Here is a 13,329-nt window from a genome sequence, read left to right as displayed (position 1 = left end):
AACCTAAACCCTTGAAATTTCCTGAGTATTAAGAGTGTTGTATTATTCCTGGTGAGCTCACTGGACTGAACCTGATAGTTTATTCTAATGAGATGGTGAGTCAGCAAAACAGAAAGTCCAATCATGTGCCAAGGGGATTGAGGATTTGAGCTTTTTGTGGTCAGCTTGACTCAGGAAGAGAGAGGGGCTGGAGAAGGAGTTCAATCACTATGTGGTCCACAATCAGTCAAGGCTACATAATGAAAGCTCAGTAGAAAGTATGGCCATTGAAACTTGGGTGTGCTCCCTGGTTGACAATACTCCATGCATGACACCTGTCTTAATTACTGTTATTTTTCATCAAAGCCTAGACAGTGGTTGGCTCATGGCCAACAGTTAATGGTTGTTAGATGGATGTAAGAATAAGCTGCATGTGTGCTGATTCATAATCCCAAGAGACTGCTTGGATTATAAATGTTAGTTTATTTACTGATAATTGTACATATACCTTATCTGTGTCAGATTACTTATGTCTCTAATATCAAAGTCCTCTAAGCTTGATCATTGATAGTAATTGTAATTAAAAGGTCTTGGATAATTATATACATACCTTGTGTTTTATGGTATGAAAGGGTTGATTTAGAGCCAAGCATCAGGGAGACTGGGGAGAAAAATGAATGATCCTGTGAACCAGCCTGGCAGCAATGTGCCTGGCTGTTTCCCATCAAGCCTGTGTAAACAGTTATGTGATTAAGGAAAGCTCTCCATGAGTCCAGAGATATGTAAGTTTCACTTTCCCTTAAGCTGAGAAGACTTCTAATAATGGTAGGATGTGCCAAGAAGACCTAACTTCCAATCTCCCCACCTCACCTCCCTCCTTGGCCTAGCCCACTCTCCCCTACATGGGGATCAAAGGGGACAAGATTAACCACTGAAGAAACTATTGCCCAATAATCACTGATGATAACTCCCAGTCCATCTGAGGTAAAAGATTAAAGTCCCTCTTTGATATGTATAACTGAGTCACTTTGCTGTACACCTGAAACTATCACATGTTAATCAACTATTACTCCAATATTAATTTTTTTCAAAGTCTCTCTTTAATTAAACCAAGATACCAAAAATCTGAAAAACTTCCACTAGAAGGTCTTGATTCAGAATTCTTTGAAGTTGAACAGAAAATGTCTGGAATCACCCAACATTTTTGGGTTGAATCCAAGTCACAGTCAGAGACCAGAGGGCAAATGGGAGTCACAGACACTGTGGCTCTCAGCCACTGAGGGTGCTAGAATCATTATACTGGGCTCGACTCAACAAAGGGGGAAAGTCCCTGGGGGCCATTCCCCTTTTCTCCATACTGTACTCTACCTCCCTCCCAGGCCCCAAATCCAAGAAGAAGGAAATTCTGGAAAATTTAATTCCCCATCCTGTTAAGAATGAGTAATCTGGGACCTCCCTGGTAGTCCAGTGGTTAGGATTCTGTGCTTTGCAACCTGTGCGGTGTGGCCAAAAAAAAAAAAAAAAAAAAAGTAATCCTTTTAGGAAGAGGAAATAATAATCCTCGGGTGACTCCAGACATTTTCTGTTCACTTGAGCTTTGGTTTTCTGTAAGATTCTGCTTCAGTTTGATTCTCAGCACTTTGCTATGGAGGCCCCAGATAGCCTGTCTTCTTTCTACTTGTTTGTCCCATTCTCAGTCTTTGCTTTGACAGTAGGGGGTTATGTCCTTTAACTAGTTAGTTTATTTCTGCTTTGGGGCTTGTAGGCACAAGATTCCTGCCGCTTGGGAATCTTTCTTAGTCCTCGAGTCTCAGAAGACCCATCACTTCCTTCAGGAAGCCTTCCTTAACTTTACCATCTAATTTTCTATCTAAAGTAGCCCACCTCAGCTCCCACCCATTCCTCTCTATAATATCATCCTGTTTATTTCCTTCATGGCACAACAGACTGCACATGATCAACACATTAAAGGTGATAAATTTCTTGAGAATGAATGAATAAGTAAATATATGAATGAAAGATTGAGTAAAGGAAGCTGGGAGCTGAGTTCTATGCTATTCTATATAGTGATTAGCAGAGCATTGGGTTCATACTTAGTTTCAATAAATACTTAAAACATCTAAATTTTATGTTTAGAAGCTGCCTTAAAGATGAGACAATTTTTTAAAAAAGTATAAATGAAAACTCTATTTTTCTTAAACAACAACAAGAATCACTTTAACTTGCTAGACCACACTATTTCACTGTGAAATGGGGATTAGTATATTTCTTATGAGAAAGCAAGGATACTGAATAAATAAAAGTGTTTTACAAACTATAATAAAAGATATGCAAACCCACTCAAAGTCTTATTTTTTGGAATACCAAAACACTGAAAAGCTGTAATTTTTCTAAGATTAATACAGGCAGGTATTAGTAGCACTTGTTTCCTGACTCGCAGTCTGGTGCTTTTAGCTAAAACTGCTCAAATGTTATCATGTCAACAGCACCAAAAATAAAACACATGCACATTAATAAACCAGTTTTCCATCTCAGCAAATCACCAAGTTCAATGTTTCAGATTTTTTCTAGAACGTGTCCATCGTGACACCTTGTTTACTGTAGGAACTGCAGTAATACAATTTTGAACTTTTTAAGTATCATTTAAATTTTTCAGCCAAGTTTTACAATTGGATGGCCGAATTACATAAAGTCCAAAATACTACCATTTATGTCATAATTTTAAATGCCTGACTCAGTTCCAGGATCCTTTATCCTGGTTCTCAAAGGATGTTTTACAGATTTTGGGGGGGCAATCTCTGTTACATTTTGAGTCTACAAAGTTAATATTGTTTCATAATAAGATATTATTTGTCATTTTTCCTCTCATTCTCTCAGTAGTGTAGATAATGCTTTCTAGAGCCTCCATGATCTGTGATTCCAGCATTGAATACAGAGGCAGATGGTGAGGATCTACCTACCTTCTAGGAGCCAGACATTAGATTTGCAAAAACATGAAAAAATACCACACTTCTCAATAAACTTTATTTTACATTGGAAACAACAGATAGTGATCATTCCTGAAACATGTTTTTCATATTAACCTATAATTGACTTGTTCCTTTTTAAATATGTTAATAAATACTTTAAAAAAAGTTCTCAGTTTAATCTCTAATGCCACACATATTGATAGATATAACCCAGATAAGCAAAAGCACTTTTCTGTCCTCAATGATTATTATGTGTCTAAATGCATCCTAAGTCCAAAAAGCTGGAAAGCACTGCTCTCCTCACTGAACCTGAACTTTGAGATCCACTTGGTCCAATGCTTATCTGCTCCTCTGGGACCTTAAACCTTAGGCCACACCCAATAACAAAGTACTGACGCCTTGTTTATTGTAGGGACACCTGAGCCAGGCCAGGCCAGGCCCAGATGCATCCTTGTCCTTCATCCTCCTTCATCCTAGATCATCCTGAATCTAGGCCTGTGGAGCTTTACTGCATGCTCTGGAAATCCTGGGGGTGGGTTAGAAACGGACCTTCTGTCTTACTTCCTCCATCTCTGACCTCCATTTCTGGCTCCCTGCCCCTCTTACCTCTCATTATGCCCCGTTGTCCTTGCCCCAGATCCACAGTGAAAGTGCAAGTGCAAGTCACTCAGTCGTGTTCGATTCTTTGTGACCCCATGGACTTTACAGTCCACAGAATTCTCCAGGCCAGAATACTGGAGTGGGGAGCCTTTCCCTTCTCCAGGGGATTTTCCCAACCCCAGGATCAAACCCAGGTCTCCCACATTGCGGGTGGATTCTTTACCAGCTGAGCTACAAGGGAAGCCCAAGAATACTGGAGTGGGTAGCCTATCCCTTCTCCAGCAGATTGCAGGTGGATTCTTTACCAACTGAGCTATTAGGGAATCCCCAGATCCACAGTATCTGATGTCAATTCCAGTCTTGGGCTGAATTTGTCATCCGATGTTAAAGCAGCTGGTTCTCTGCCTGTCACTTTCTCACACTTACTTGTTGGTTGGGAGCCATGTGGCAGCACTTAGTATTCCTGAGACTGGCCCCTGCCCCATGGTTACATGCAGCAAGTTACTAAAGCAATAGTCTAATGAGGGAGACACATGCTCCAGGGCGTGAAGACATGTCCGGGGGAACCCCGGGGGAGATTCTCCTGTGACCAGAAGGAAGGAGGATAGTATTCCTCCAGGCGGTGCTGTAGTAGAGGTGGCCTGGGCCTGGGTTTCCCTACCTGGCTCTGAGACCAGGGAATTGGTGGGTGTGGTGGGTCTCTGCCCTGTAAAGGACCAGGCCCCCCTCAGGCACTGTGACCCCCTGGGCCCCTCTAAACGATGGACAGATATAGAGGGGGCTGTCATCGGATCCCAGCCTGAAGAAGGGCCTCAGGGGCCCAGAGAAGGGTGAACGGGGACATGTGTAGATGTGTGACCTGTCCTTCATGTTATAGAAGGACACATCTCCAGCTTCACAGTCCAGGAAGACGCCCACCCGGTGAAGACGCTCTTTCAGGGGGAGAATCTTCTCTGGGGAGGAGAGGGCACGGTATTGGTTCTCAAACATCTCCAGGGTCCAGAAGCCATTCTGAGGAACCAGGAGGGCCTCCCCTTTTCTCTCAACATTGTCTCTACAAACCCCCACAGCCCACACCATCACGTTTTCGACATCCACCTCCCAGAAATGTCTCCCTAAGGAGTAGCTCTCCAGGCCCAGGACACAAGGCCAACAGTCGAATCTCTCCGGGTTGTCAGGCACGCTCTGCCTGGAAGGGCCCCTTCTCACACTTCTCTGGTCCTCTGACAGGAAGAGCTCAGGATGAGCAGTGTCTGGGTCCAGGACCACATCAGCTGCAGAGGAAATCTCAGGTTTAGGCCTGAGATCTCACAAGATTGTGAGATCCTGAGACCAGGACCTGACTCCGGGTCCCCTGAGAGATCTCAGAAAGCATGGGGAGGATCCCTTGGGTAACAGCCTTTTCCATGAAAGCCCCCTGACCCCAGATCCCAGGTAGCTCACAGATAGAATTAAATTACTGAGTCTGCACTTCTCTCTCTTGAGTGGCAGGAGTGCTGCCTCAGGTAGAGGAGGACTGGGGCTCTAAGAAATACAGAAAGTTCAGCCAATGAGCTGAAATGAATGGCTCCCACTTTCTCTCAAAGTTCTCAGATCTGTCAGCTTTTTCTATTCAAGATATATGATCTCTGGGGCTCAAGTTAGAATAAAGTTCCCCAGTTGGCTTAAACTAGCAAAGAGAATCCATCCTCTTCCCCTCCCCCAATTAAGCAAGTAAGGCCGATTTTTCCCTATACAGATAAGGGTGATAAAGGGTCCCTACACAGTCCTCTGTGTCCTACTGGTTTAACCCGCTGACAACTGATTTAAATGACTAACGAGCCCCCTTCAGAAGCTAAAAAAGGAACATAAGTTCCCCCAAAGTCATCCTGCTGCCTGAGAAGTAAGTATGGCAAAAGGTAGGGGAAACTATATCCATCCATTTTGCTTTAATAACATAGGTGTGTTGACTACAGTTACGACCTGTCTGGATATAAGAAATGTTTCAGACCCCTAACATTCTGCAGCCATCTCTGCAGTTACTTTTTGGCAATTACTATTAGTCAGTCTACATCTAATACAAAACAACTGTGTTAAAATGATTTTCTTCTTTCTCCAAATTGATATGCCTGATGGTGATGATTTTGAAATTTGAAAGAGGAAACGTCTGAGTGCTGTGGGATCCAGCAAAGGCTGAATTCTTTGATGCTCTTGAGCAGAAGGTGACAAATTATAAAACTCAAAAGTGCTTACTAGGACCAGGTCACTGGACCCTGTACTTTCCCTCCTGCCCACATCCCCTCCCCTATACACAGAATATCAGTGCTCTCTTGGAGCAGGAAGGTATTTCTGGCCTCTACACACCCCTGAGCCAGGCCTGGGAACTTCATTGCCTTTCCCACACATGGCTCTTCCACTGTGTAGTCTATATACCAGTGAGTGACTTCCCTCACTCACTATGTATGGTAGACCTTTGGTGATCGTGGATGCTGCTGCTGCTGCTGCTAAGTCGCTTCAGTCGTGTTCGACTCTGTGCAACCCCATAGACGGCAGCCCACTAGGCTCCTCTGTCCCTGGAATTCTCCAAGCAAGAATACTGGAGTGGGTTGCCATTTCCTTCTCCAGTGCATGAAAGTGAAAAGTGAAAGTGAAGTCACTCTGTCGTGTCCGACTTGTAGCGACCCCATGGACTGTAGGCCACCAGACTCCTCTGTCCGTGGGATTTTCCAGGCAAGGGTACTGGAGTGGAGTGCCACTGCCTTCTCCGGATCATGGATTAAATTATTCTAAAAAAGAAAGGATGGTCAGGAGTAAACTATAGAATTGGTTAAGCCCTGTGGAGTGTCTCTGACAGCAGAGGTAGAATCCAGCACTGGGTGGGATCCTGCTAGTGCACTAACCCAGGCTCCTGCTTCCCCAGCCAGCTTTGGGCCCCCTTGCTCCTCTAATGTGTCGTGTTGGCTGCCTGGTGGGGAGAAAGCTCAGGATCTCAGGGAATGTTAGAGGCGCTCACCCGCATGTAAGAGGCTTCTTCTCCATCCTGCAATGGGACAGGCAGAGAGATGAGCTTCATGAAATAATGGCTAACAGTGAAGAATACAAATCATGCAGGGAGTAGTTCAGGAAATGCTAAACTTACGCAATTCTTCTTGAAGTTGCTCTGAAAAGGAAAAAGAAACAAATGAATGTCTTTAAGAGAAGAACTAAGAAAATCTGAGTTTGTCTTAAATAATGAAAAGTTGATCTTTTCTGTGAATACCACCACCCTCCTCCCTCACTGCCTAGGAAACTGACAAGATACCAGAAATGATATATGATCAGGTGGCTAGATACTATCAGTACTTATTTAGATTTGCTTTTGTCCAACAACATAGGGTTACACGTAGCCAGGTGAATGGATGCAGCATTTGCAGAGTGGAAGAAAGTCAGGTCTGAGGGATTCATTACTAGGATGTGAGAGTTCCAAGCCCTTGCTGCTGCTCTTATTTATGCCCACTCTGCTTCCCAGACTTTTAGCTGGCCGAGTTGTGTGACAGTGAACTGTCCTCCTACTCTTTTACCTTTTGTTTGGCATTCTTTCTCTTTTTCCACACGTTCTTTCCCCAGTTCCTTACGTGTAATTTCTTTCTCTTCATTATCAGCTTCTTTTTGCATGGACAGAATCTTTTTTCCCAGCTGGAGTTTCTTGATGAGATAGATGCTCCCAGCAATGAGGAGAGGCAGAGTGGGCAGGATGACTGCCAGGGCCACCATCCAGGGAGATGTTCTGGGAATAAAGGATTCTGAAAAGGGAGCGCCAAAATCCTATTTAGTGAGAAAAAGAAGCTCCAGAATCAGAGCCCCTCAGGGCACAGATCTAAAGAGCTCTCTCAGGTCCCTGCTCTACCAGCTTCTCTTTGAGAAACCCCAGCTAGGGAAAGAAACTTCGACTTTGCACGGGCTCACCCCACAGTGATTGCCAGGATTGGGGTCTCAGCAGACAAAAAAGCAAGTAACACCTTGAGTCACCATGAGTGGGACAAGGCTGACTAAAAGCTAACCAGCCATACAGAATCAGCACAGCCACTGTGTGATATAAGCCACCATCCCTTCTTGCCTGGAACATTACAATACCCTCCTCCCTGCTTCTGTCCATACCTTCTGCCCTTCTGCTGTCTGTCCTCAGCACAGCAGCCTAAGTGAGATCATGTTATTTCTTTGTTCAAAACCTTGCAATGTTTCCTATCTTATTGAGACTAAAAGCCAAAGTTCATTTGTGGCCTACACTGGCCCATACGATCCAGACCCATGGCCTCTCTGGATTCGTCTCCTCCAACTCTTCCTGGCCTCAATTCATTCCAATCTTATCTGTGTCTTAGGGGGTCTTTGAAAACTGCCAGATAAACTCCCGCCTCAGGAGTTTAAATATAATATTTTTCTACAATACTTATCACTGTCTCATACAGTCCACAGTTTAATTACTTCACTCCTTGTTTTAATTAATGATTTCACTTATTGTCCTCTGCTGTTCTAGAATGTGAGACCCACAAGGGCAGGCATCTTCTTGTATTTTGTTCACTGATTTATCTTCGATTTCGAGAACAGTACCTTGAACATATGAGATACTTGTTTAGTACTTCTTTAATGCATTCATGAATGTCTATAGACAGACTTTCTTCAGCACTGTCCCTTGGGAAATCTCATGGGGAGGAAGGGAGGGCTTCAGCAGACACCACCCATACACACCACCGTCCATTGTTTTAGGACTGTTCTAAATATTTGAAAATTGCTGCAGGATAAGGACCATGATCAAACAACTACCAGATTTACCCTTAAAGAGGCTTCCTACCCCTGTGTTTTGAGACAATTTGATTTTCCTCTTATGACAAGGAGAGGCCTCAGCTCAGCTGTAGCTTCCAGATCTTCAGGGCTCAGGATCCTTCTACCCCATGGCCCTACCTCCTCATCCCCCTGCTGGGCCCCAATCTGTCTGCTGAGCATCCTGCCTCCATGAACTGAGCCTCTGGAAAAAAAAAGAAAGAAAGAAAGAAATGAGCCTTCAGAGAGTAGGGAACTAACCTGGAATGAAAATCACAGTTTCCTTCTCCTGGTTGAGCAGGGTGTTGCTGACAGAGCAGGACATGTTCCTCACCAAATGGTCCCTGATGATCACAGCCGTGGTGACCAGAAAGAGCCCATCTGCACTCACAGTGTAAGACTCTTCCAGGGGGGGCATGGTCTCACCATGAGGGTCCCTCCACACAGCTTGGGGCTTTGGGTACCACCCTGCAGATATACACTCCAGCCGGATGCCTCCATCCTCGAGGCCCTTCATTTCAATAACGGGTTTAGAGCCCAGGCCTGGGGAGAGAGACCAGGGCTCAGTGACAGAGGTAATGAATGGTGTCTTAGCCAAAGTGTCTTAGGAAAGCAGCTCTTAGTGATGAAGAGGCAAGAGAGCAAGAGGCTGGTGTCCAGAAAATACGATTAGGCACATTCCACGCACTCTCTTCTGTGAAGGGAGAAACAGGGAGGGATGGAAGAAGGAAGGAAGAAGACAGTAAGGAGAAAAGGAAGGAAGAAAACCTCGGTTTTGGAGAATACCAGGAGGCCAACATGTGCAAAAAAAAATGTGAGATCTCTGAGGGGAAATGCTTACATTGCACTCTTCTTCGGGCTCTCCCTACGGACTCCATCACAGGAGCAAGCATCTATCTGCCTCCTAATAAATGTTTGTTGACTGATTCATTCAGCTAGAGATTTTAATTTTCTCCCTTCTGGGTGGGTGTGTCCACTCTGATCAGAAACAAAAAGGTCTAGGCTTTCACTTTCTGCCCTGAGAGGACTTCTCAGCAGCTCTGGCTTCTTGAAGTTTTAAGCTCAATATAATAAGGACAGAAACCTGCCAGGCTGGCAGAATTCTAAGAAGCTTTTTGACTTCAAGACACTGTCTCCCTTCTCCTGGTTTAGGGCTTCACATCACCACAGCTATCTGATAATCTAAAAGAGGTGTTGGTTTTTAGGAGAATTGACAGAGCTAGCATGCAAAGCCAGGCCTTACGCCCCAATTCAGAGATATTTACCTTCCACAAATTATACCAAAGACAAAATTAAACCTCACTTAAGTCTTACTGATTCTTCCTCAATTTGATCTTTTCAAGATGGAAAATAAAAACAACTAGTTGCAGATTGAAAGCCTGGCACGGAAACTCTGAAGCAGGATAAGATTTAAAAGAACTCAACAACTTGGGAAGAAATCCTACAAAACGTTTCAGGGGGGTTCAGTAAAGGCAAGTATGAGACAACAGATCTAAGGACAAAACCAGCCAGCCAATTAACCAAACCAAAAAACAGTAAAGCCAACAAAAAAATTGTACAATGACTCAATTCAGAGTGGGATAGCCCAGGCCAGGGTCATGTTCACCATAATTTGCCAAGCTCTCTTTCCCTCTGCCAAGGTGAACCATAAAGTTCCAAGCAGGTCTGTATGAAGTAGAGCCCCCCAGACTCATGAAGGATATACTTCATGTGTCAGAAATAGATTTTTTTGTTGATTTAACCTACTAAGATTTGAGGGCTGCTTAGACAAGAGCATAAGCTCAACAATCCTGACTAAAGCATATGTCAAAGATGATTAAAAGCATGGACTGGTAAGAGGCTCATGGGGAAAGGTGAAAAATAAAATAGATCTCAGGCTTAGAATAGAGATAGCTCAGGTATGATGTGATGACCACTTACAGCTTTATGGAGCAGATTCATTTATTCCATCAATAATATTTACTGAGCATCTGTTATGCTCCAGGTTCAGTTCTAAAGATGTGGATACAGCAAAAACAAAAGAGAAAACAACCCTTTATGAAAACTACATTTTAGTGGAAGAGACACAATAATTTGGATAATTAAGTAAAATGCATATTCTGTAAGATGGTGAGATGTCCCAAGAAAAAAAGCAGGGAAGGGAGAGGAAATGAAAAACATCAAGAATGGTGTTTGATCCTCACAGTCATGGAAAATAACTTACTAGAAAGGAAAAAATAGATTGAAGTCACATGTAAAAAACTTCTCTTTGGACTTAATGAAAAAGGTGTGGAGCATCCTATATGATTGTGAGAGTGTATATTGGGAAGACTTACAAACACTTTGCAAAACAAATGTGTAGTATCTATTAATGATGAAGATAAATATTTCTCATTATACAGCACTTTTACTCCTAGGAACCTGTCTCAGCTGGGGATTTTGAGAAACGGCATGTTATGGATTGAACTGTGTCCCTGCAAAATTTTTATGCTGAATCCCTAATTTCCAGTCCCTTAGAACATGCCTGTATTTGGGGACAGGGCTTTTAAAGAAGTAATTAAGTCAATGTGAGGCTGTTAGGGTGGGCCCTGATCCAATCTGCTAGAGTCCTTATAAAAAGATTAGGACACTCAGAAATACAAGAAATGTACACCCATAGAGCAAAGGCCACATTAGGACCCAGACAGAAGACCAGGTGAGGACCCAGCAAGAAGGTAGCCACCTGCAGGCCAAGGAGAGAGGCTGCAGGAGAAACCAAACCTGCTGACAGCTTGATCTTGGACTTAACAACCTCCAGAACTGTGAGAAAACACATTTCTGTTATTTAAGCCACACAGTCCGTGGCATTTTGTCATGGCAGCCCTAGCAAACTGACACTGTCAGTAGAAGGCAGCATCCTATCTATTGATATGAGGAGTGGTTGTAGCTCATAATAATTCAGTAATCTGTACATTAATGTTCTACAAGTTTTTCTGCACGAGTACTCTATTTAATGGGCCTTCCCAGGTGGTTCAGTGATAAAGAATCTATCTGCAATTCAGGAGACGCAGGTTTGATCCCTGGGTTGGGAAAGGAACCTGGGGAAGGAAATGGCAACCCACTCCAGTATTCTTGCCTTGGAAATCCCATGGACAGAGAAACCCGGTGGACTACAGTTCATGGGGTCACAGGGAGTTGGACACAACACAGGGACTAAACAACAACAAATTCTATTTAACAATAAAAATGTCTAGTTCTAAAACATGTTACTGAGAAATATGCTTAGAGATTTCTCGGAAGTAGGCATAAGGATAATCTGTAGGGACTAAGCATTCGCCCCTGCTCAAGATTACAGTTGTGTGTGTCTCAAGAGCCGATACCCACAGTAGCAGAGCAAACCCATTCAGTGAGTCCTTGAGGAGGGAAAAGCCACCCTCCCTGTTTACAGGGAATTCTAGGTGCAAACTCCACTGATCTGCAGGGGGCCTGGAGTGAGGAGAAAAACTTTCCCAAAGAGTCAGGCTGTGAAAAAGCAATCTCACAAAATGAAAGCACGCACTTATCACTATCAGGTGCACGATGGCCTCATCGTAAGATCTGCCTTCTTGAAAATAACAGCAGTAGAAGCCGTTTTCGTGGGCGGTGACGTTGTGTATGATCAGCCCCACACTCCCCTCGCTGATGGCTTCACTCACAAAAGTTGTTCTTCCCCGGTATTGCTCCATCTGCTCGTCTGTTCTCTCCCGCCTGCCCTTGTACACGAACACCGCAGGGGAAAACTGCGCCCGGAACCACCGCACCTCCATATCCTCAGCGTTTTTCTCAGGTGACAGGTGGCAGCGTAACATGACGTTTTCTCCCACCACAGCCAGGACTGGATAAGCTGGTCCCAGGACATTAAACTGGACTGTTACACAAAGCGGTAGAATCAGACAAGGGCACCAGCCGTCAACTGTCTGAGACAGCAAAGGAACTGGGTGTTCCAGGGGACAGACATGTTCTCTCTAAGGGCACAGGGACTTCCTGGGCTGAGGATTTTGGGGGCCAAGGGATGTGCCTGGTCGGTAGTAAACAAAACAAAACAAAACAAAAAACACCTAGTAGGAGTGTCTAGCAGGTGGTACTAATGCTTCATGAACAACACATTGAGAAGCCTACGCTGATCACCCCTCATGAACCCTGAGCTCACAGAGGTTTTCTTCTGTTTCCCAAACCAGTGCAGTGCCTGCGGTATAGGTTATAAACTCTAGCTATCCAGTGTGATCGCCACTAGCTAGTCCCAATTGGCATGTGCTATAATGTAAAAGACACACAATTTTGAAAATTTTGAATAAGAAAGTTAAACATCTCATTGTTCATATTTTACATTAATTAAAATTTTAAATAATAATACTTTGGTTATTTGGAGTTAAAATGTTTCATGAAAGTTTGTTTCATCGGTTGGTTTCCTTTTCCTTTTTAACATGTAGCTACTAAGGATTTTTAAGTTATATATACAGCGTGGCTTTCTGGCTCTCACTGGATTGCTACTAGAGTGTGCCTGGGATCCATCTGATGACTGTGATCCATTTGATGACTGTGCGCAGAATGAAAGGGTGAGTGAGCGCAACTGCAGCCCTTCTTTACAGACTTCTTCAAGCCCTTTGCAGACTTAAGTGTTGATTTTCCTTTCTGAGGAGTTGATAGGAGTTAGTGGCGTACACCCCTACCTGAGACCGGTGCAAAGGAGCTGAGCAGGTGGGAGAAGAGAAGGAAGCCTGGCAGGGAAAAATACAGAGAAGCAACTGGCTCCATAAGCATCCAAGAAGAGTCACCCGGAGAGGCAGCGACGGGAGACCTAGAAACACATGGAGAATCAGCCAAGGAGACTTGGCACCATAGTTCTGATCTAGGTTATACTTTCCTGTAACCCATGTTGGTATCATCAGCGCCCCAGTTTCTCTCTTGGGCCGCCCCCTCCGACTCCCGGTTTAGGTATTTCCCTATAGATTGATCCTTTAAACACTGCATGGAATGTCAACAATACAGCGATCTGGAAGGCAGTTTT

The 13,329-nt window shown here is 44.0% G+C and overlaps 1 protein-coding gene across 1 annotated transcript; it reads right to left on the bottom strand.

Annotated features, from left to right (window-relative positions):
- Positions 1–4,205: 4,205 nt before the first annotated feature.
- Positions 4,206–13,076, bottom strand: LOC128055521 (butyrophilin subfamily 2 member A2-like). Its single transcript, XM_052648114.1, has 7 exons — positions 12,992–13,076; positions 11,842–12,189; positions 8,586–8,867; positions 7,088–7,309; positions 6,667–6,687; positions 6,541–6,567; positions 4,206–4,822 (listed from the first exon to the last, which is right to left on the bottom strand). The coding sequence occupies exons 1-7, from the start codon at positions 13,074–13,076 to the stop codon at positions 4,206–4,208; spliced, it is 1,602 nt and encodes a 533-aa protein (XP_052504074.1).
- Positions 13,077–13,329: the final 253 nt, after the last annotated feature.

This window comes from Budorcas taxicolor, chromosome 11 (assembly GCF_023091745.1).
Source record: "Budorcas taxicolor isolate Tak-1 chromosome 11, Takin1.1, whole genome shotgun sequence".
Lineage (NCBI taxonomy): Eukaryota > Metazoa > Chordata > Mammalia > Artiodactyla > Bovidae > Budorcas > Budorcas taxicolor.
Note: the sequence above shows the minus strand (reverse complement) of the source record. Positions and strands in the feature narration are given on the sequence as shown.